The 24,455-nt window shown below is 47.9% G+C and overlaps 1 protein-coding gene across 2 annotated transcripts in view; it reads left to right on the forward strand.

The window, feature by feature from the left end:
* The first annotated feature begins 4,116 nt into the window (after positions 1–4,116).
* The window catches only part of LSS (lanosterol synthase), a 45,225-nt gene continuing 24,886 nt past the window's right edge, over positions 4,117–24,455 (forward strand). Inside the window, exons 1-11 of one of the 2 annotated variants that reach the window (XM_073577526.1) lie at positions 4,117–4,235; positions 13,170–13,329; positions 13,669–13,807; positions 14,240–14,348; positions 16,056–16,177; positions 16,298–16,394; positions 16,987–17,122; positions 17,785–17,893; positions 18,046–18,164; positions 18,779–18,876; positions 20,040–20,067. In XM_073577526.1, the coding sequence (XP_073433627.1) occupies positions 4,183–4,235; positions 13,170–13,329; positions 13,669–13,807; positions 14,240–14,348; positions 16,056–16,177; positions 16,298–16,394; positions 16,987–17,122; positions 17,785–17,893; positions 18,046–18,164; positions 18,779–18,876; positions 20,040–20,067 (1,170 nt within the window). In that variant the 5' untranslated portion in view covers positions 4,117–4,182. Of the gene's footprint in view, positions 4,236–12,698; positions 12,851–13,169; positions 13,330–13,668; positions 13,808–14,239; positions 14,349–16,055; positions 16,178–16,297; positions 16,395–16,986; positions 17,123–17,784; positions 17,894–18,045; positions 18,165–18,778; positions 18,877–20,039; positions 20,068–24,455 lie in introns of those variants that run through there. The other variant, XM_073577527.1, reaches the window with a different exon arrangement.

Below are 24,455 nucleotides of genomic sequence, written 5' to 3' on the forward strand. Positions count from 1 at the left end.
AAAAATCAGATGAAATACGGATGTTCTGTACGGGATCCAATTTTTTTTTTTTACACTCCCATAGACTTCATTACTCTTCTATTTGAGTCTTGGAAGAAAATAGTTAATTCTGCAATTTATTTTTCACACGGACACTCTATCATCCAGCCCCAAATTTGTGACAGTAACATTACTGCTTATATTTTATGGGTACGGTGGTCTGAGACTCACTGGGCAGAAAAGTAATCTCTCAAACTGCTAAATTATTCTTCAATCAACATCAGACTACAGATATATCCAAGTCTAACTTGACAAATAGCTTATTACCTTGATAACTTGTCACAGAAATAAATCATTGGGGTTGTCCACCTCTGTGGTTAATGTTGTTGTTTTTTTTCTATTTGGGGTTAAAAAAAATCACTTTTGCAGTTCATCTTCATTCAAAATTTTCCACTTTTTTTTTTTTCCTTTTACAGAACAATCATTCTTGTAGATATCCTCAATAGTCTGAAAAGGCCTTTATCAGAGAAAGTAACTTTGCGGGAACTACAGGGGTTGGACTGCAGAAGACTGGGGTAAAGTTATTCTCTCTGATGAAGCCCCTTTAGACTGTTTGGGACATCTAGACGAATGATTGGAGAAGAAAAGGTGAGCGCTAAAATCAGTTTTGTCTTAGAACACTGCTATGAATAATGAATGGTAGACATTCTCCAAGAGCAACTTCTCCCAGTGATCAAGGGGGGCAATTAGGTGATCAACAATGCTTTTTCCAGCATTTCTCAAAGAGAAATGTGATAACTAAGGCTAGGTTCACAACTGCGGATGGCCGAGCTGCGGAGGGCTGCAGAATTCCTCCGTGAAGCTCCGCCCACTGCCGCACCTCCTCCGGTCAGCTCCGACTACGTTTGCATGCGGCCTGCTTACCTATCTTTAACATTGGGTACACAGGTCGTGCGGATGTATGCAGATGCCTCCGCATGCGTCGTTTTGACGATACGGCGACCCGCTTCAAACGCAAAATGTTGGAATTTTATGTGGTCGCCGCATCGTCAATACAACGCATGGGGAGGCAACTACATACATCCGCACAAACTGCGTACCCAATGTTAAAGATAGGTACGCAGCTCGCATGCAGAAGTAGGCGGAGCTAACCGGAGGAGGTGCGGAGCTTCACGGAGGAAGTCCGCAGTTTGGCCATCCGCAAATGTGAACCTAGCCTAAGAGGCTCGGTGAAAAAAACATTGAAATTTTGAGCCAGGAAATTTTTGATCAGGAAACTGCGGAGATTGGGAATCTGTGATCAGTCCTCAAAAAGCTGTCACAATTCCTCCGCTCAGTGAGTGATTGCTATGCTGTCTAAGGGTACATGCACACGCTGCGGATTCCGCTGCGGATTAGTCCGCAGGGATTTTGCAAAAACCGCAGATAATCCGCAGGTCCAAAGACCTGCGGATTATCTGCGGTTTTGCCTGCGGATTCACTATCTCCACAATGGTGGAGATAGGAACCCGCAGCGGTTTCCGCAGAAAGAATTGACATGCAATTCTTTCTGCGGATTCAAAACCGCAGCAAATCCGCGCGGATTTTTCCGCAGCGTCGGCACAGCGGTTTTTTTTTCCCATTCATTTGAATGGTACTGTACACCGCAGCTACAACTGCTGCGGGTCCGCAGCGGCCAAAACCGCTGCGAAAACGCAGCGGAATCCGCAGCGTGTGCACACAGCCTAATGGAAACTGTCTTGCTGAAGTGTCAGTGTTTTGATTGACAGCTTGGCTGTCCAATCCGGTGATGGGCTTGCTGAGTTGTGGGTGCTCTGATGGACAAGTCAGCTGTCCAATCTCTGACTGGGAGGTGCGGGACATTCTCCAGGTGTTCGGGGTTCTGGAGATTGCCCAAGCTATTTAAAGGGAACCTGCCCCCCCCCCCCCCCTCCAGGGCGTTTTTCAGTTAAAGAGCCACCTTCAGCAGCACTTGCGGGCTCTTAGATACCCGCTGTTTACATTGGAAACCAGCTTGCTCGCTGGTCCTGATCGCTGGTGAGTCTGTCTATGTGACAGCTCATCATCGATCAGCTAACTATGTCCCAGCGATCCCATCCACGTCGGATCGTTGGTGGGATCGTTGGGACATTGATGGGTGTAACTGGGCCTTTAGTGCTGCTGAAGGTGGCTCTTTAACTGAAAAACGTCCTGGGGGGGTGACAGGTTCCCTTTAACTGAGCTGTCTTCCCCTGATCCCTGCCAGATGTAGTTTATGTTTCCTGGTGAGCGGTTGTCTGATTCTGTTGCCTGACCCTTTGGACCATGTTCTGCTATGAATGAGTCACCGTAGGAGGCAAAAACAGAAATGCTAGCTAAGTCCAGAAAACCAGAGAAGTTGGCAGCTATCGGATTGCAGACCCCTGAACCTATCAACAACAACTAGCAGTAGCCGTGGGGGGTTCCTACGATGCCCTAGACCCCTCGATCACAGCCGGAGAACTGCCTAGCCTAAAGACAGAAAGGGAAATCTAAACTGCCCCAGAGCAGACCCCAAAGCAATAGGCAGCCCCCAACATATAATGACGGTGAAGCAAGAAGAAAAAACACTAACACAGATAGAAAGATAGATTGAGCAAATGATGGGGCCCAAGCTAACTAGACAGGACAGGATAGGAAAGCTGCTGTCTGCAATCCGCGAAAAACCCTATGAAAATAAGAGCCAACAGACTGACAGGGAAAAAGGCCCTGAAGACGCTAGGCTTCAAAAAGACTATGTCAGTACTCAGGTATTTTCTGAAGACAGAGCAACCGACAAAAAAGGAATTCAGCTCACCCCAGCAGGGAATGGCAGAATCCAGAAAAGCAAGGCAAACTAAAACCAAAACACAAATGCAAAAAGGCAAAGCAGAAAACTTAGCTTTTGAGGAGCAGGAATCAGACTGGTCTCCTAGAATTCCACAGAGAAATCACCAGCGAGGAGGAAGGGCGTCGGCTGCCTTATATCCAGTCAGAGATCCCCGTCGCCCAGTCATCCTCTCCCAGCTCAGGTGCTTGGTAATCAGCCTCACTACCTTCCTTCACCAGAAGAGGGAGTTCATCAGACCTCAATGGTGAAGGGGAAAATGAACTCATAACAATGTTCAGACTTATCCCTTTGTCTTCTCCTTTGGCTTTGAGCCGCTATCTCTTGTTATTGACCCTGGACTGTGACCTTACACCTTTGTCTTTTCCCTTGGTTATGTACATACTCTCTTGGTATTGACCCTGGAATGTCTGACTTTTCTGCCTCATATTCTTTCCGTGAATAGTGACTAGTATCACAAAAGGGAGTGGACAACCAAAAACACAGAAATTGTGATAAACTACCAGCACTGATTAGACAAGAATGTGTTGTCATCAGTCAGGATTTAGCCCAGAAGCTGGTATCCAGACGCCTGGGCGAGTTGCAGGAGTTTTGAAAAATAAGGGACAATGCTGTATATATTGAGTCTTTGCGTAAACTTGATGTATTTGTCAACAAAATATTTTAAACTTATGAAGTCCTTATAATTGTACTTCAGGAACCATAGATACATCTGACTAAAAGGTCTAAAAACACTGAAGTAGCAAAATCTGAAAACCAAAATTTGTGTCCGTCTCAAAACATTTGGGCCCGACTGTTGAAAACTAAGTCAGAGCTTTCTGATTCTCCGGCACAAACCTTAGTTCTGCTACATCTATATAAATAATATGAAATAGTTACATATAGAGATTAACTTTAATTTTTTTACTTTAGGTCTTATTCATACATTTATTTTTGTCGTATGTGTTTTATCTATGTCTCATTTTTTTTTTTTGCGTTTTCCACATGAACTTTCTTACAGTTTGCAAAAAAAAATGAAGAAATGTCCAATTTTAATCCAATTTGGGAATTGAAATCACCCATCTTGACTTGTAGATCTGTGAAAAAACAGACTAAGATTGGATCCTAGTGCTGTTTACAAGCTGTGCAAACATACACCAACATTGAAAATATAAAAACATATCATGATTACTACTATATGCAGACTACAAAAAATTATCAAAATTTATGACTTTAGATAGCAAAATATAACTGATAAGATGCCAATTCTTCCGTATAGCGGCATGGATAAACTTTTCCATGGGGCTCAACAGGGCAGAGCAGTGCGCTGGAGACGGAGCCTCGACTGGAAGCAAAGAAGAGGACAGCATCGCTAGAAGATGGGAGGCGCCGGACTGGACTGCGACACCCATCGGACCCGGACCGCTTCTGGGTGAGTATAATCTAACTTGATTTTCTTCTCTTTCAGGTTACATCGGGGGCTTATCTACAGCATTACTGTTAGGAGTCAGATTTCTGCCATTACTAGGCAGGAATCAAGACCCTCACATTCTGCAGTCTCCTGCTCATTGTCTACTGCAGAGGAGATTGCAGAGGAGATTGCCTTGCAGCAACTCTCTCTGGAGGCTAAGTCCTTCTTTCCATCCTCTGAGCATGCTCATGGGACGATCTCCCATTGGAGTTCGGGAGTCAGGTGCTCAGGTCCTGCTCCAGATTCCATTGGTTCAGCTCAGAGATCTGGAGACTTCCGGAAGGTCCCGTTTGCTATAAAAAGCGCGCATGGCTGTTCTGCCATGTGCTAGTATAGTCATACTTGCTGCTGTGTGTATGTTGATGGATGCATGATCTGGTGACTGACTCATTTGAAACCCCTATACTTAGATATTACGATTGTGTGAGGGATTGAGTTATAGCCAGTACCAGCGCTAGCGCACTATTGCTCCTCAGGCACACTTGCTAGCGTCCTGCATCGCGCCTGCATTACAGCGGTGTCACTCTGCGGCGCTATCCACGCCGCGCTGCAGTAGCAGCCTTTGGTGCGGTCGCGGTTGCGACGCTATTCACATGGTTGACACGGTAGGTCTAGTCGGATGTAGTACTGCCATCTTGGGCTACTCCTGTGACCATTTACCGCGTGTGTTTTGCTGAGCTCCTGTGATTCTAACAGGCTCAGCGTTATTGTGTTTTTCCTTTTGTTGTAGTTCTGTGAGTTCAACAGAGATTGCACTGTGCACCTGGGTGTCGTCTAAACCCTGTGCACACTACTGCCTTATTGCTCTGCCACCATCTAGCTGCGGTTTTTCCATCTACCGCACGGTGGACCCCGAGCGGCGAACGCACTTTATTTATATTTTTATTTAGTGCGTTCCGCCATTCCTAACATTTACAGAATTCTATAGATAAGCCCCTGATGGTGGTGGCCGCATGTTATATGCGAAAAAATAGGTGACAGATTCCCTTTAACTAAGTGGCTGCCCGGTCAGCAGCATCCGCAAGGTGCCATTCCCAGGGTTGTTTTAAGTCTTGCTGCTAAAACTTTGCAGCACGAATAGTCCAACAAAACAAGTTCAGGCTAACTCCAGCCAAGTTCCTCCTATCTTCCACACACACTCACTATGTGCTAAAAAACAACCTCCATTACATAGCCCATAACCCCACCCACAGGTGAGGTACCCATCACATGGGCTGATCACGTGACCATGACATCATTGCAGGTCCTCCACTTTAGGGAAAATCCCGGCCAAACTTTATCCTGTTGCATACCTCCCAACTTTTGAAGAAGAGAAAGAGGGACAAAGGCTGCGCGCGCGCCGCAGCAAATTTAACACCACGCCCCGGCCACACCCATTTCACAACTAGTCACACCCATGTCCACACCCCAACCACACCCATTTAGTACTACTGATTACACTGACTGGTACTGAGGGCACAGTGGCTGGCATTTTGGGCACAGTGGCTGGTACTGTTTGCATATTGACTGGTACTGAGGAAAAGAAAGAACAGAGAGAAAAAAGATAAGGAAAGAACAGAGAGGGAAAGAAAGGGGAAAGATAGAACAGAGAGATAAAGAAAGAAACAAAGAAAGAAGAAAAAGAAAGAACAGAGAAATGGGAAAGAAATAAAGAAACAAAGAGAGAATGATGGGACAGAAAAAATAACAGAGAGAGAAAACAGAGAGAAAGAAAGAGGGGAAAGAGAGAACAGAGAGAAAGAAAGGAAGAACAGAGAGAGAACAGAGAAAAAGATTAGAGAGAGAAAAAGAACTGAGCAAAACAAAGAAAGAAAGAGGGGAAAGAATCAGAGGAAATGAGGGTACAGAAAAAAAGAACAGAGAGATAAAAAAAGAAAGGGGAAAGAACAGAGAGAAAAACAGAGCAAAAGAAAGGAAACAGAAAAAAGAACAGAGAGAAGAAAAGTAAGGTTGGAAAGAAAGAACAGAGAGGGAGAGAGGAAAAAAGAAAAGAGAGAAAAAAATAACAGAAAGAAGGAGGTGAAAGAAAGAACAGATAGAAAGAGTGGACAGAAAAAAGAACAGAGAGAGACAAAAAGAAAGAACAGAGATAGAGAGAAAGAAAGATGGAAAAGAAAGAACAGAGAGAAATAAAGAGGGTAAAGAAAGAACAGAGAGAAAGATAAAGAAAGAGAAAGAATGGGGAAAGAAAGAACAGAGAAAGAGAACAGAGGGAGAAGAAGAGAGAGAAAGGAAGAACAGAGAGAGAGAGAGAAAGGAAGAGCAGAGAGAGAGAAAGAGAAGAAAGGAGCAAAAGAAGGAAAGAACAGGGAGAGAGAAAGGAAGAGGGGAAAGAAAGAAACAGAGAAATAAAGATTCTATAAAGATACTATAGCAGTCCGGCTCACATTGTAGTGCCCACCTGAGCCTCCTGATGCAGGACATATTGTTAGGAATCTGGGTTCTATGCTGCCTATGCGGGAATCCAGGTTCTCACATTTGTCTCCAGAGGCTAAGTCCTTTTTTCCAACTTCTGAGCATGCCCACGGGACGAGCTCCCATTGGAGTTCAGGAGTTAGGTGCTCAGGTCCTGCTCCTGATTCCATTGGCTTAGCTCAGGGCTCTGGAGATTTCCGGCAGGTCCCGTACGCTATAAAAAGTGCGCATGGCCACTATGCCATGCGCTAGTATTTTCATACTGCTGCTGTATGTATGGTGACGGATGCTTGGACTGGTGACTGACTTATTAAGAAACCCCTTCCCTCTGATAATACGATTTTGTGAGTGATTGGGCAGCCGCCAGTAGCAGCGCCAGCGCGCTCCAGCTATTCCTGTCTCAGCAGCTAGTGTTCTGCATCGCGCCAGCGATATCGCGATGTCTCCGCTTAGGCTCCATTCACACCGCGCCGCGACTGCAGTTCCTCGAGCGATCGCAGTTGCGACGTCTCGCACCTCTTTTCACAGTAGGTCTTGTCGGAGTAGTTCTGACATTTAAGGCTGCTCCAGTGACTCTTTATTAACGTGTCGCTGTTGTTCTGTGGCTTAAACAGACATAGCGTTTTTGTGTACTTTAAGGTTGCGGCTCTGTGTCCTTAACAGTGCTTGCTTCAGTGCACTCTGGGTGCAGTTAACCCCGTGCACTTTATTGCCATAGTGCTCTGCCACTCTAGCAGCGGTGATATCACCTGCCGCACCGTGGACCCAGAGTGGCAAAGGCACTTTAATTATTTATTTTTTTTAGTGCCTTCCGCCACTCCTAACACATATCTTGATCCGTTCACATAGCCAACATCCCCGAGTCAAAGGCGGTCCCGCTGAGGAGGACACAGTGATGGATCTGAAGCATTCCCTGAAGTGCCTCTATGGTTCCGTCACAATCTCCTCCCGAAATTACCTCTTTTCCGGTCAGCTTCCAGCACGTCACTTCCGGTGGAACGTCATGTGCAAATTTTAAAGTGCTCCGGCCGGGGCAGTGGGGCAGACTCAAAATCGGGACTGTCCTGCTGGATCCGGGACGATTAGGAGGTGTAAATGCTCCCCACCATACAACTTGTACACGCATGGCTCCGCACACCTCATACACACACGGTTGGGCTTTGTATGCCTCGTACACACACGGCTCCGCTCCGTACACCTCGCACACACACATGCCTCCACTCCGTAAACCACATACACATGCGGCTCTGCTTCGTTTTGATCGATCGCATGCCTTGTAACTCATGCTGGCTTTTAAACCTCATTTCTATTGAGTGAATAAAGAATATTTTTCACTACATCGTGGAGCTGGACAAAGTTTTTTCTCAACACCTTGTACACACATGGCTCCACTCCGTAAACCTTGTACACATGCGACTTTGCTCCATACACTTCGTACACACACAGTTCCGCTCCGTACACCTCGTACACATGCGGCTCCACTCCATACACATGCAGCTCCACTCCGTACACCCCTACACACACACGACTCCACTCCCTACACACACGGCTTCGCTCCGTACACCCCGTACACACGCCGCTCCACTCCATACACCCCGTACACACACAGCTCAGCTCCGTAAACACACGGCTCAGCTCCGTAAACACACGGCTCAGCTTTGTACACACAGGGCTCCGTTCCGTACACCTCATACACACACAGCTCCACTCCATGCATCTCGTACACACACGGTTCTGCTCCGTACACCTCGTACACACACGACTACACCCCGTACACCTCGCACACACGCGGCTCCGCTCCGTACACCTTGCACACACGCGGCTCCGCTCCGTACACCTTGCACACACGCGGCTCCGCTCCGTACACCTCGTAGACACGCGGCTCCGCTCCGTACACCTCGTAGACACGCGGCTCCGCTCCGTACACCTCGTAGACACGCGGCTCCGCTCCGTACACCTCGTAGACACGCGGCTCCGCGCCGTACACCTCGTAGACAGGCGGCTCCGCGCCGTACACCTCGTAGACAGGCGGCTCCGCTCCGTACACCTCGTAGACACGCGGCTCCGCTCCGTACACCTCGTAGACACGCGGCTCCGCTCCGTACACCGTAGGCACGCGGCTCCGCTCCGTACACCTCGTAGACACGCGGCTCCGCTCCGTACACCTCGTAGACACGCGGCTCCGCTCCGTACACCTCGTAGACATGCGGCTCCGCACCGTACACCTCGTAGACACGCGGCTCCGCTCCGTACACCTCGTAGACACGCGGCTCCGCTCCGTACACCTCGTAGACACGCGGCTCTGCTCCATACACACGGCTCTGCTACATCCACACTGTAAACCCCTCCTGTACCCACACATAAACTTGCCTCATCCAGCACCATGACGACCAGCACAGCAGAGTCCTACATACACCGAGGCTCCTGATCATGTGAGTCCGGACTCCTCCCCTCCTGTGCGCACAGAATAGAACAGCCTAGCGACGTCATTGCAGGCTGTGAGGGCTGCGATGGGTCTCTGGGAGGGCGAGGCTGGGGTGCATGGGGGGGAGTGTGGCTTATCTCCCTGCAGTACGGGAAAAATAGAGACCCAGGTGGGACAGGTGGGCGGGGCAAAAACGTGACTGTCCCGCTGAATTCGGGACGGTTGGGAGCTATGCTGTTGGGAGAAATGCATCTCCCATCCTGCACTACACCCTTTGCTGTACCACACTATGGATAGGCATATCTATGGATAGAAAAAATCTGCGTTAGGCCGGGGTCACTCTTGCGAGAAAGTCGCATGAATCTCGTACTGAAATTCTTGGTACTGCCACCGGCACTCGAACCAGAGTGTTCAGCTGCATAGAAATACATGCAGCTGTACATTCCGGTACTGAGTGCCGGCGGCAGTGCCGGGTATTGAGGTGCCGACTCGTGCGAGTTTCTCACAAGTGTGACCCCGGCCTAACGCAAAATATTTGTAATTTAAAAAAAAATGGAGTGGGCTCCCGTGCAATTTTCTGCGCCAGAGAGGGAAAGCCAGCGACTGGGGGCCGATGTTTATAGCCTGGAAAGGGGTTAATACCCATGGATCGTCCCAGGATATCAGCCCGCAGCTGTATATTTAGCCTTTACTGGCTATTAAAATAGGGGGACCCCCCAAAAAATGACGTGGGGTCCCCTATAATAGCCAGAAAGGCTATGCAGACAGCTGCGGGCTGATATTCATAGACTTGGGAGGGGCCATGGATATTGCCCCCCACCCCGGCTACAAACACCAGCTCACAGCCACCCCAGAAATGGCGCATCTCTAAGATGTGCCAATTCCGGCACTTAGCCTCTCTCTTCCTACTGCCGTGTAATGGTGGCTTGTGGAGTAATAAGGGGGGGGGTTAATGTCACCTTTGATTTTAATGTGACATTAAGTCCGGTTAATAATGGAGAGGCGTCAATAAGACACCTATCCATTACTAATCCTATAGTTGGTAATGGGTTAAAAAAAAGCCATAAAAATATTTTAATTCACTACAGTTTTCAATCTTTTTATTGCACACCTAATTCCCCGAGGCCATCGATCTCCTGTGAAAAAAATTTAAAATAATAAACAAACACACAGACTCCCTGGTCCAACCACGACGATCTCCCCTATAGAGCAGTCCCATCAGCAGATGTGACCTCTCTATAGGGCCTCCGATGATACACTGACTGGAGATAACCCTCCCACAGTGTATCATCGGAGTTAAGCCTCTCACTTTACAGCACTACAGCGTGGGAAAATTCTCACGCTGCGGTGCCGCAAGTGACAGGTGAACTCAGGTGACCTGTCGGCAGCAGAGTGATACAGTGCGAAGAATTATCTCCATCACTGTACATTGGAGCCCCTCTGCTGATGTGAGAGCTCTCCATCGGTGATCGTCATTGGACAATCGTTATTAATTGGATTACGTCGGACACAGGGAGTATAATGTTTGTTTATTATTTTAATTTTATTTGCAGATGATCGATGGCTTCAGGGATTAGGTGTATATGGCAAGTATGTACTATAAGTGTATTATATATGTTTTGTTTTTTTTAACATTCAACACATTAGCCGGATGATGGGACTACTACTTTCCCATCATTTGCTAATGTGTCAGTCACTGTCAGTGTAGCAGGCATAGCCGGATGGGACTAGTAGTCCCATCGGACGATGCCTGCCTACACACAGCCCCGCACACACAGATTCACGCAGACCCCCGCATACACAGACATGCACATAGCTCCTCCCACACACTTCCCTTATCCCGATCTGCAGTGTTTCTTGCACCCACATCCGCAGCAAGTCCTATCTTTTTGACATCTGCAGTTTTGCTGCGGATGTGCCTGACACAATGGAAGTCAATGGGTGCAGAAACGCTGCAGATCCGCAAAATGAATTGACATACTGCGGGGAAAAAAAACGCAAATCGGTGTGGATTTTTCTGCAGCATGTGCACAGCAGTTCTTAAATTCACATTGAATAACATTGGCTGTGCACTACACTGCGGAGTTGATGCGAATCCGTGCTGCCAAAAACGCTGCGGATCCGCATCTGAAACGTGTGCACACAGCCTAAGGGTATGTGCACACATTGCAGATTTGACTGCGGAATTTTCTGCACAGAATCTGCACCTCTTGGTAAAAATCCACGCTGATTTGATGCTTTTTTTCATGCGGATTTGTATGCGTTTTTGAAAGCTAAATAAAGATATGTTATTTGACAAATAAAGTTGTGATGTCATTTCTTTGTCCAACCTCTTAGGCCTCTTTCACACTTCAGTTTTTTGCATCAGTCAAAATCCGCCAAAAGGACGGATGCTGGATCCGTTTTAGAACTGATGACAACGGATGCCACCCATCCGTTTTTTTGACGGATCCGCAAAATGAATTTTAAAGGAATCGCAGCCTGGAAAAGAGAGAGAATGAGAGAGAGAGAATGAGAGAGAGAGAATGAGAGAGAGAGAATTGTTTTTTTTGTCTGGCACCCAGAAAGAATTTCGGGTTAAATGAGTGTCTGGAGGATCCACCAGAAAAAAAAAGTTGCAAGCTCCGTTTTGAAATCTTTGAGGATGGTGACGGACAGCAACTTTTGGCGGATCCGCAAAAAAACCGGATGCAACGGACGGCAATCCGTCACAATCCGCCAATAATGGAAGTCAATGGGGAAAAAAACGGATCCTCAAAAGAAAATTGAGGATCCGTTTTTTTCAAAACCTGGCGGATTGTGTGACTGATTGTAAAAAACTGAAGTGTGAAAGAGGCCTTATTTTACATAATTCATTGAAGAATAATGTTTACACACAGAGAGATAGATATATCTATAAAAGATATCGATAGACAGAAAAAAATCTGTGTTAGGCCAAGGGTCACACTTGCGAGTGCAATGCGAGAAACTCGCACAAGTTTCACACCTCAGTACTCGGCACTGCCGCCAGCACTCAGCTGCATAGAAATACATGCAGCCGCACACTATGGTCCCGAGTGCCGGGTATTGAGGTGTGAAACGTGTGCGAGTTTCTCGCATTGCACTCGCAAGTGTGACCCCGGCCTAACACTGCGACTTAGTGGCGCCAGCTCTCCAGGTGAGCCCATAACACCCATTTTTGAGGTCTGACTGTTGGACCTATGAAAAAAGGTTAACTTGTTACCAGATGTGTTCTAGAAGGGGCTGACAGGTTGCTTTTCCTCTGCATACCATACACTAATATGAGGTCGTGCTTTGTCAATGCTATCACTACACAATCCGCAGCTGCCTTCCCCCCACGACCTCCCGCATCTCCGTCTCCCGACAGTTCTGACCTCTCACTCCGAGACCAGCTGCACACACACAGCCACAGCAGTCTCGAAGTAACACGCTATTCCATATTTCTCACCACCCATTGGCTGATAGGTTATGGCCCCGCCTACATGTATACGTCTATCTGTACCGTGATTGGTTCCTGCTGCCTCTGCTCATGTCAGGATAGTGTGACGTATGATCTGGCGGCCCGGTGTTGTCTGGGAAATGTAGTCATTTGCTCTATCACGGTCTAGGGCTTGAGGAGCTTCAAGAACTACAAGTCCTAGAATTCTTTGCGTCTCGATGCATTCTCCTCTTTGGTTTTAAAGGATGGCTAGTTCGACAGTAGCCAGGTGAACAGCAGAGAAATGAGCGATGGAGCGTGAGTATCAGGCAGCTGCGTGGGGACGGTCCCTGGAATCAGTGCTGCATAGGAATATGGGGAGCACAAGACTGTAGAAAAGTAAATTTTGCATATGTGCTGCCTGATCTAACAATCTTGTATGATCTGTGTGCGCTCCGTTCTAGTTGCTTACAGCCCCTCAGTGATTTTGTTGTATTCTACTCAAGTCATCACTCCTGCTTATAAATGGGAATTGCTATTTATGCAGTTGTCCAATATTTTAGTCTGCGTGCTGTAGTCAATGTAATGGTACTAATGAAATACATCTAAAAAGTAATTTTGCGATGTTTTGTTCCAGGTGTCTCCGCAGAAGGGGGGGTCCGTACAAGACCGATCCAGCCACAGACCTCACACGCTGGCGCCTCTCGTGTACGGAGGGCAGGCAAACCTGGCGCTATGTGGAGGGAGAAGATCGCCCGCAAACTGCCCTGGAGGCGCACTCTCTGGGGCTGGACACGGTACGTAAGGCCTCTTATAATGCAGCCTGTATTATAGCGCTAAGGACTGTACAACAAAAAAAAATGATCCAGTATTAAAATCCCTTTAAATAATGCTCTGATCATTACTAGCAGATCTATAATATTCTTTTATTAATAGAAAAGTGAAACATTCTCTTTAATTGCAGGAGAGCAAACACCATGAGTTGTCCTCCTTTGAGGACGTTTTTGTCGTTGCCGATCTGCTATGAGCGCAGCCCCGTGCCCGGCCTTCATAGCAGATGAGCTGAATGTCTGTGATCTGTTCTAGGATCTGTAAATGGCGCTGATCATCAGTAATGCAGCTTTTGCTCTCTGCAGAATGAGTTTTTTAAAGACTTACCCAAGGCGCATACGGCCCAGGATGGAGCAGAAAATGGACTAACTTTTTATTCTGCCTTACAAGCGGAGGATGGGCATTGGGCTGGGGATTATGGCGGACCACTGTTCTTGATGCCAGGTGAGACTTTTCATCGACATTGGACCACTATGATCTGTCGGCCATACAATATACTCGCTGTAAGTCCTCCTTCAGATTTCTCATACGAGTGCTATCAGTGTTTTCCACGGATAGCGCTCGTACCTACAATAGTGAATGGGGTCAGTCATATGTCCATGATTTTCCGCAGACCGAGTGCTCCTGTTTTGATCCGAGTGTCTGATCAGAAACGGAAATGCAAGTCTTTGGGTCCCTGAAAAAAAATGGACTGCACTTAGATGACAGCCGAGTGTGGTCTCTTTTTACGGAGTGTTATGTTGGAAAGGAATATAGAAAAAAATAATGAAACTTGGATGAAACTCTGACCAAAAATCATTGCTGACACTTGGTCCGTTTTCCTTGTATGTGGTAAAAAAACTTGTGAATGTGGCCTAAATCTGTGACACTTTTTAGGTCTCCTGATTGTATGCCACGTGACACAGACTCCCCTCCCTGACGCTACCAAGAAGGAGATGGTGCGCTACCTGCGATCTGTGCAGCTACCTGATGGCGGATGGGGCCTGTGAGTATCTGACTGGCTTCCTATTTTGTGATCACCCATGTCACAGATATAAAAGCGGGTGCAGAGTCTATGTACACTGTATGTGGGTGCAGTCAGACGGCAGCATAAATCGGACCGAGAACAGAGCACAATATATGGACTAGCCGGCCGCTCTCCCAGCCCAAGCGTGACAGCATCATGTATTTCTATGCAGCTGTTGGTCACACTCGGGTCAGGAGAGTCGCGGTCTGTCCGTGCATTGCAGTCTAATCTCGTTCCCATTTTATGGCCGTCTGACTTTGCCCTTTGTATGTATAATTGTGCAGGATACCTTTTAAGGTTTACTTATAGATTTATCGAGTCCGACTGTGAGAGCACTAGCCAAAGGTTAATTGAGAAGTATCCAGTGTATTTTTTTTTTTTTTTTTTTAAACTTTGCACTACCATTTCATTTTTAACAGGTATTTTTTTGTTTGTTTTTGCATTTACGTTTTGTTTTTTCTCCCCTTCTTCCAAGAGCCATAACTTCTTTTTTTTTTCTTCTGTTGGATGGACAAGTTATAGTTTTGATTGACATCATTGACTTAATTGTATAATGGCTGAAAAAAATTGGTAAAATTCAATTTCTAGTGGAATGAAATGGTGGAGGGAAAAAAAGCAAAACACAAATGTTCGGGCTTTACTTTTCCTGCATTACTTGTGTGGAAAAAAATGACCTGACAGTTTTTCTTCAGGTCAGTACAATGACAGTCATACCTAGCTAGTATAGGTTCTTGTTTGGTTAAGCAGATTGATTGATATATATATATGCAGCCGTTGATTGGCTGCAGTGGTCACGTGGCAGAACATTAAGTGAGCCCCAGGAGACCTGACGCCACTTTAATGGCACCGGGTGTGAGTAGAGGCTTTTTTTTTATTTTACACTGGGAAATATAGCAGTTGAGAAGGGCTTGTCCGAATAGTGGACGGCCCCTTAAAGGGTCCTTTTAAATGTGAATATGGACTTGAATTACTTATTTTTTCTTTGCTTTTTTTTGTTTGTTTTTTTATCAAATCCAAAAAATCAAATTGGTAATTTATTCATTGTATGTTTTGTGTTTTTATTTATTGATTTATAAAAGAAACAAGCGATACAATCACAAGGCACTGACTGTGCCAAAATGAAGATCAATCACCATGAGAAAGTAGTAACCATAGACAGTGTTATCAATTCCAAGGATCCTGCACACATACTAGGACCTTATCCTAAAACATATATTGAAGGCAGAACATTAATTCCCTAAACACAATCTCACAGTCATAGTGATCTAACTGCAACATATGAGTAAGTTCAGAAGAAAGAAAGAGAGAAGATGGGAGGGCGAGAAGGAGAGGTGAAAAGTGGATGTATGTAACGACGGGGCTCGGGAAAATGCGGATTCAGTTATTCCCAATTAGAGCCAGATATTCAGCGCAGGATCTAAATTGCAGCCAGTAAAACCAAATTTTATAGAAGCGTTCGTTATTGATTGTAGCGGTGAGGACCTCTGTAAGCATCACCTCATTCATGCTGACAAACTCTTGGGAGATTGTCTGGGTGACATCTTTTTTCCATAGTAGGGGGAATACTCGCTCTGGCAGTCGCGAATAAGAGTCTCAGGATTGAGTTTCTGTATGTTTTTAATGGTACATGACAATGATGGATATTTGTTCTATGTTCCCCGTAGTAAATAACTATCCTAATCATAGGCATATTGAAGACAAGAGCACTGTATTCGGCACGGCTCTCAGTTATACCGCTCTGCGGCTTCTCGGCGTGTCGCAGGATGATCCAGATATGACCCGCGCTCGCAACAATCTTCATAGTAAGGGTAGGTTCACACGAGCTTTTAGCTTTAATCCAGCGCATCTCACACTTGCTGACCATTTGTAGCAGATAGTCAGTGTATATATATTTTTTCCATGCTTGGTCTAATGCACTTTTGTTGCAGGTGGTGCCATTGGGATTCCTTCTTGGGGGAAATTTTGGCTAGCAGTGCTCAATGTGTACAGTTGGGAGGGAATGAATACGCTGTTCCCGGAGATGTGGTGAGTTTCTTTTAGAATTATTCAGACTTGAGATTACTTTATTGGTGGCTGTGATCATTGGATAATTATCCATACCATTATTAGTGGGATGTACTAATAATCGTTTGACTATGGACCTTGTTCCCTCCTCAATTTTCAAGCAAATTGGATTTCTTGCCCTTAAGTGTTCGGCCACGTCAAGGGTGCACCGCGCACCTGTACTTGGTTTGAACAGTCATTTTCAGGCTCCCTTAAAAAGGGTTGTCCACTATTCTGACATCCTCTTCTGAATCCCTATGTTTCCACCTTTGTAAAATAATAACACCTATACTCCCCTCCGGCGGTGTCGCTCTCCCGGGGCTCACTTGACATAACAATGAGACATGGGTGCCGACACCGCTTCAGCACAGGAGGTGAGTGGAGGTGTTACTATTTTACAAGAGGGAAACATAGGGATTCCGAGTACTGGGCAACCCCTTTAAGCAGCGCCGCTCTGCGTCACGCTTAGTCACCACCTGTCTTGCATATCTGTATTTTGCGAACAATCTTGCAGGGACAGTGATGTGAATTCTCCTTTACCGATTTTTCACTGACTTCCACCATTGTCTTCTAGGCTTCTTCCCCAGTGGTTTCCGGCCCACCCCAGCACCATCTGGTGTCACTGCCGTCAGGTTTACTTGCCCATGAGTTACTGCTATGCTACACGTCTGAGTGCCCGTGAGGACGACTTGATCCGCAGCTTGAGACAGGTAAGAGACAGAACAATAACTGGTATTTAACAAACAGGCAATGCCTGCATGTGTTGCGGCTGTCGAACTGCCGCGAGAGGCTTGGAGCCACGGCGTCTCAAACCTAGTTTTCGAGCACGCCGAAGACACTCTATTAGCACTTGAGCATGCTCAGATAACACCTTACCCGAGCATACTTGCTCATCACTAGTATCTCCACTAGTGTTGAGCGAGTATACTCGTTGCCCGGGTGATCTCCGAGCAGGGCCGGCATCAGCACCCAGCACACCCGGGCAAGTGCCGGGGCCCTGGCGAGAAGGGGGTGCCCACTCTCACTGTCTGGGATACCCGCCGCCACGCCCCCCCATGCACCGACCCCATTCTTGCCCTTCCACCGCAGCCATCTGAGTATTTTGGCGTGCTCGGAGATTTAGTTTTCATCGCCTGAGCTACATGATTTGCGACTGCTAGACAGCTTGAATACATGTGTGGAATGCCTGTTTGTTAGGGAATTCCCTCATGTATTCAGCCTGTCTACAAGTCGCAAATCATGCAGCTGAGACGACGAAAACTAAATCTCCGAGCACGCCAAAATACTCGGAGATCACCCGAGCATGCTCGGGGAGACCAGAGCAACAATACTACTCGCCCATCATTAATCTCCACATCTGCTTCTCATGCAGGAGCTGTACGTGCAGGAATATAGCCGTATAAATTGGCCCGCGCAGAGGAACTGTGTAGCTGCTTGTGACCTGTACACACCTCACAGCGCTCTGCTGGACATTGCTTATGGTAAGAGGCATTGATTATGGTCAATTGGGGCACATGCACCTACGTAATTCTGCAGATCTTTATTTGGCTGCACAGCAATAAAGAAAATATGCAGTTGTAGTCTAGATGTAGTATTTTATTTTGATCAATAATTTTTGCTCTTTTATTCGCAGTCCTGCTGAATATATATGAGTCGTACCACATTCCCGCCCTTCGCAGACGTGCGGTGCATGAATTATACGACCATGTAATAGCAGATGACCGGTTTACAAAGTGTATCAGCATTGGTCCAGTAAGTGTCATGAAAACATGATACAGGAAAGATGTATATCTTTGTACCGTGTTAGCCAGTAGATAGAAAAATATTCAGAATTGAGAGTCCTCAGTGGTTGATACCTTTTAATGGCTAACTGAAAAGATGGTAACACATTGCAAGCTTTCGAGACTACTCAGGTCTCTTCATCAGGCATAGACCAATACAAAATCTGAAGAGTCACATATTTATGCACAATACAGCACAGAAAAAATGCAATAGATGAGACAAGTGACGTGAAGCAGAATTATGATTATGGGAGAGGGAGAAACATAAATATTGGACCAGTTCATAGATAAGGAGTCCGGATGTTTTATTGTCATCTGATTGGGGTCTCCTAATGTGTTGTGATGCCCCCACAGGGTCTTAGGAGCAAATTCCTTAATTGATGTAAAAAGACATAAATCCATGCGACACATTCATTCCAGCATTGAGAGTGTCAAAGGTCGTCATAAATTTATACTCACAGACTCTTCTCTCTCTCTGAGATGTGAAGTTACCTTTCAATACCAGTAATTTCATATCCCTGGAAACATGAGTTATTTTTGTATTAAAAAATGTCTGGTTTTGAGACAAATCTTCTTGTTTCACAGATCTCTAAAGTGATTAATATGCTGGTGCGGTGGCATGTTGATGGACCAGAATCTCCTTCATTTCGGGAACATGTAGATCGCATCCCTGATTACCTCTGGTAAGTATTGATCCTCCATCCTGGGCAGAGATACAGGGCATAGTACTCGTGTTCTTATCTGATTTCTTATATTATAAGATTTATCATGTACCATCAGTGATACACTTAAAGCACCACTCCAGCACTGCAATATTAAAAAAAAAACCTGGAATGGTGGTGTAAAAAAATATGATCGTCATCTCAGGGTGTTAATTCAAGTTTAGGTTCTACAAATAAAATGGGCAATCAATATTGTATATTGGCTTCATTCACTTAGAAAATGCACATTCTATTCTTTCCAATATAGGGCCTAGTAGGAAGAGCTCTTTACTTTCTCCCTGCTAATGGCAGCCCCTGGAACTGATAGAATATATTGCATTTGACATAAACATAGGATTATAAGCTTTTCCTATGTCTGTAGAGGAAACCTGTGAGTTAATAAGATCCTATGATTACAGCAGCATCTGCATTATGTCACACGGAAAAGAGTCAGAAGTGTCATGTTAGGCTGCAGTTCTAATGTAGTTTTAAAATGACTGACTATTTTAAATGCAATCTGTCAGTAGGATTATCCCTCCTAAGCCTTTTATAGGGGCATGTAGGTCATAGGAAGCTGAATACATTGATTCCTGGATATCTGCGATCTGATGTCGTATTCCATAGAAATCCTTGCTTTTCATAGATGTAAATGAGCTGTTAAGATCTATGGGCCTGACATAGATCTCACTGAGAATCTGCCTCCAGAGCTTATCTTAAATAGAAGGGGGAGTTACCAGTGTGACCTGTAATGGCCGTTCTCTGCTGTCATGATAACTGACACATCTGCAGGTTCCTCTCAGATTCAGCTTCCATCTCACAGGCAGACAGTGTTGCAATACAGCGGAGCTGTGAGAGCTGCAGCAAATGTGTAATAAAACAAAGTTCAGTTCTACTGTTCTGTGCTAGTCACACTGGTAACTCTCCCTTCCATTCAAAATTAATCTCAGGAGGCAGATTCTCATGCAGATCTGTGTCCGGCCCATAGTCCGGAACAGCTCATTTATATATAAGAAAAATGTGGATTTCTCTGGAATGTTAATGTACAATATACATAAGAATTCACTTTTTATTTTTTTATAATGCTGCCACATGTAACAAACTTAATTCCTTTCTGCATTTTTCTTTATACAATGATCTTCTTGCAGGCTGGGTTTGGATGGAATGAAAATGCAGGTAAATATGTGTTATTTTTAATATTTACTTCTTCCTATACACTTGGAAAATAGGAACTGGACAACCCTTTAGTATTGGGCACAGGTTGACGAGAAAAAAAAAAATTCAATATGCTTCCTAGACCGGCCCCACAATGCTGACTATGGAGGAGAGGGGCCGTTTGGGAGATGAGTATCAATTTTTTTTAACTATATTTCTCACCTACTTCAGATCACTAATGGACAAACCCTTTAACGAAAGGCTAAAATCTATGGCTTTTTCTCCTTCGTCTCATTGGGGGACACAGAGACTGTGGGGTGTGTGCTTCTGCCGTCTGGAGGCTGACACTAAGTATACAAAAAAAGAGTTAGCTCCTCCTCCGCCGCATACACCCTCGCCCCCAGACCGGGCGTAACTCAGTTTTTGCTTAGTGTCTGATGGAGGCACACGCAGTCTGGAGCTCCAGACTAGGTTTTTTTTTTTTTTTTTTCCTTTCTTTGAAGATAAGACAGGGGAGACGGATCCTATAGAGAGGGTCCGATCTCCCCAAATCATCAACGGGCGACCACGTGTGAGTAGTCCTCCACGTGTTTTCTCTCCCGCACCGAGGGACACATCTGGGACTTTTCCCCAGACAACCATTTTTCTTTTTTATTTTGTAAAGAGGGGCAACGCATCCTGATAAGAGGATTCGATTTCCCCATGAACTACAACGGGCGAGCACGTGTGAGCGATGGGCGATCCCCAACGGACTCCACGTTTTGTTCCTCTCCTGCAACGCGGGATTTCAGGTTGCCCCTTCCACCCCTAGGTAGTGACACCAGGGGTGCAGTTGGAGGCGCAGGTGAGCCAGGGGATCGAAGCATCCACCCCCAGTAGCCTCCCCCTCCCCGCCCAGGAATGGGGTTGAGAGCACCCCAAGAGAGCCCCCCCGGCGGCCAGGCTCACCTTTTTTTTTGTAGGGTCACCCCCCGGAACGGGACCCCCCAGAATGCGCCGCGGGGCTGTCTGTTCCCCCGCCCGACGGGGTTACTTTTTCTCACGGGGCCCGACTCTCTCCCCGGTGGAACCCGGTGCGAGTAGTGCCACATGCGGAGTGCGGCCAGAAGTCCCGCCGGCGGCCGCGGTCCCCGCGGTATGGGGAGATCCGCAAGGCCGCGCGAGGCCTGCCCGCCCCTTCCGGTGGTAGCCGGAAGCCCCGCCCACTGACTTCTGGCAGCCCGGGGGGCGCGGCGGGTGCGCAGTGACCGGGGAGCGCGCGCCCTCCTCCCCCTCCTCGCAGGTCCCCGCCGGAGTACGGCTGAAGCTCCGCCGGCGGCCGCGGTCCCCGCTGTATGGGGAGGGCCGCCGCTTCCGGTGGGGGCCGGAAGCCCCGCCCACTGACTTCCGGCGGCCCGGGGAGCGCGGCGGGCGCGCACAGTGACCGGAGGCTCCCGCCCCCCTCCCCCTCCTCGCATTTCCTCGCCGGAGTGCGGTCGGAAGCCCCGCCGCCTCTCTCCAGAGTGCACCGCAGTGCCCCCGGCGAGTAACGGCACGTGAAGCAGCTCGTCCACGTCTCAGGGTTTTCGCTGCGTCCAGAGCACCCCGTGGAAGAGGTGGGACGTTACCGGTGGGTGAGTGCAACCCCGTTTCGAGTGCCGCACTGGTTGTCAAGGAAGGGGTTACCCTCCTCCTACCCTATCCTGCAATATGTCTGGCAAAGGGAAAGCTCACTCTTTCCTATACGCTGTTTGCGTTTCCTGTGGGGTCAGGCTGCCTAAGGCGCAGCCGGGTAAATTTTGCGAAGCCTGTGAGTCGGAGCGAGCCCAGGAGCCCCCCATTGTTGCAGAGCCCAGGGGTCAGGACCCCCCAGAATGGGCAGTGTCTTTATCGCATTCTATGATGTCCCTTACGAAGGCAATTGAGTCCCTTCGGGGCCCGGGCAGGGTCAAGGATGGTGGTCTGCCAGCGGAAGACAGCTCGTCCACGTCTCAGGACCCTTCGTCCGTTAGGGGCCGCTCCAGCACCAGACAAGCTCATGGTAAGAGAGCTCGTTCTCCGTCGGCCGGGCCCTCTGGGGAGTCGGCGGCGATTTTTAGGGCATCTCGTTCCCTGTCGCCAAGCTCAGGAAGCGATCAGGACGAGGGCGAGGAGGAGGAGGAGGAAGCCTGGAATCCAGAAAGCCTGGGATACCAGGACTCGGTGGACAGCCTCATTGAGGCGGTCAACCAGACTTTAGAGATCGAGGATGATGTGTCCACGGCCTCAGGTCACAAGGTCTCCTTCAAGAAAACCAGGCGTCCGCATAGAAGGTTTGCCACACATCCGGAGTTCGAGGAGCTAGTCCAGAAACATAGGGAACACCCGGATAAGCGCTTTGCAATGCAAAAGGCGCTGCAAGCAAAGTATCCGTTTCCTCCTGAACTCCATAAAGGGTGGGTGGAGTCGCCAGTAGTGGACCCACCGGTGTCAAGTTTAGCATCAAGATCGCTATTGTCGATACCCAGCGGTTCTTCTATTAAGGACCCAACTGATCGCCTCATAGAGGGGCTTGCCCGCTCAGTGTATGAGGCAGCAGGGTCGGCTCTGGCCCCCTCCTTTGCGGCTACCTGGGTGGCTAAGGCCATGGTTTCATGGGCAGACACTCTGCATAGGGCCCTCCAAGACAGGGATCTGCCCGCGGAAATCTTGGAGGTGACAAATCAGATATCAGGAGCGAGTGATTATCTCGTCGGCGCCGCTCTGGATGCGGCCGAGTGTTCTGCTGTGGCAGCAGCAAATGCGATCGCCGTAAGGCGAGCATTATGGCTGAGATTATGGAAAGCGGATTCTATCTCTAAAAAATCCTTGACCTCATTGCCTTTTCAAGGCAATCGGTTGTTCGGTGAAAAGCTTGATAAGCTTATCTCAGAAGCCACAGGGGGGAAGAGTAGTTTTCTACCGCAGCAGAAGAGTTGGCCGGCATTCAGGCAGACGCAGAGGCGTTTTCGGCCCTTTCGTAGCTCCTGGAGGTGGACTTCGGCCAGGGCATCCACCTCCGCAAATGATGGTCAGATTAGGGAAAGGCAAGTTTCTTACAGGGCCAATCCGCTGGGTAGAGGCCGAGGCCGTTTGCCCAGAGCGAGGGGGGCCAGATCACAAAAGCCTCCAGCAAAATGACTCTAGGCACTTCGTACCTACGGACGACAGAGTGGGCGGACGCCTACTAAGGTTCAGCCACGTTTGGGTCGCAGTGGCACACGACGCTTGGGTGGCAGAACTGATATCGTCCGGGTACAAGATAGAGTTTGTCGGACTCCCGCCACGGCGTTTCTTCCGTTCCCGGCTCTCCGGAACAGAATCGCAGGCGGAAGGTCTGTTGCAGGCTATAATGACGCTACAGCGCAACGGGGTCATTGTCCCAGTGCCGAAAAGCGAAGAGACGCAAGGTTTTTACTCCAACCTGTTTTCAGTCCCCAAAAAGGACGGGACAGTAAGGCCAGTACTGGATTTAAAGATCCTGAACAAATTTATCAGGGTCAGGCGATTCCGGATGGAATCCCTCCGTTCGGTCATTTCAGCCATGGATCCAGGGGAATTCCTGGCCTCGATCGATGTGCAGGATGCATATCTACACATCCCGATTTTTCCTCCACACCAGAGGTTCCTGCGTTTTGCGATCGGAGGGCGACATTTCCAATTTGTTGCTCTGCCCTTCGGTCTGGCCACTGCCCCCAGAGTCTTTACAAAGATAATGGCGGTGGTTATGGCCATCCTGCATGCTCGGGGCATAACGGTACTACCCTACCTGGACGACCTTTTGGTAAAGGGGCCGTCGTTTCAGGCGTGCCAGGAGAATGTCTGTATCACTCTGGATACCCTGGCCCGCCTAGGTTGGCTGATCAATCGGAACAAGTCGTCCTTTGTTCCGGCTCAGAGAATCGTATTTCTAGGCATGGTTTTCGACACCTCCCAGGGGCTGGTGATCCTCCCTCAGGACAAGGCGCAAAGGATCAAACAGGGGGTACGGAACCTTCTTCAGCCGGGCTCCAGATCCATCCGGTACGGCATGAGTGTGTTGGGCAGAATGGTGGCGGCGATGGAGGCAATCCCGTTTGCCCAGTTCCATCTCCGTCCGCTTCAACATGCGCTCTTGTCAGCATGGGACCGAAGGCTGCTTTCCCTCAATCATCGGTGCAGTTTGTCTCCACCGGTCCGACGGTCACTCCAGTGGTGGACTCGCGACTCGTCTCTGGTTCAGGGGAAACCCTTTCCCCCGGAACAGTGGTTGGTGGTGACGACCGATGCAAGCCTGCAGGGTTGGGGAGCAGTTTTCCAGAGTCACACAGCCCAGGGGCGGTGGTCCTTTCGGGAGGTAATTCTCCCGATCAACATTCTGGAGATACGGGCAATACGATTGGCCCTGCAACATTTTCAGCGTTGGCTGACAA

Source organism: Dendrobates tinctorius, unplaced genomic scaffold (genome assembly GCF_039654945.1).
Source record: "Dendrobates tinctorius isolate UK_male_01 unplaced genomic scaffold, ASM3965494v1 ptg000056l, whole genome shotgun sequence".
Lineage (NCBI taxonomy): Eukaryota > Metazoa > Chordata > Amphibia > Anura > Dendrobatidae > Dendrobates > Dendrobates tinctorius.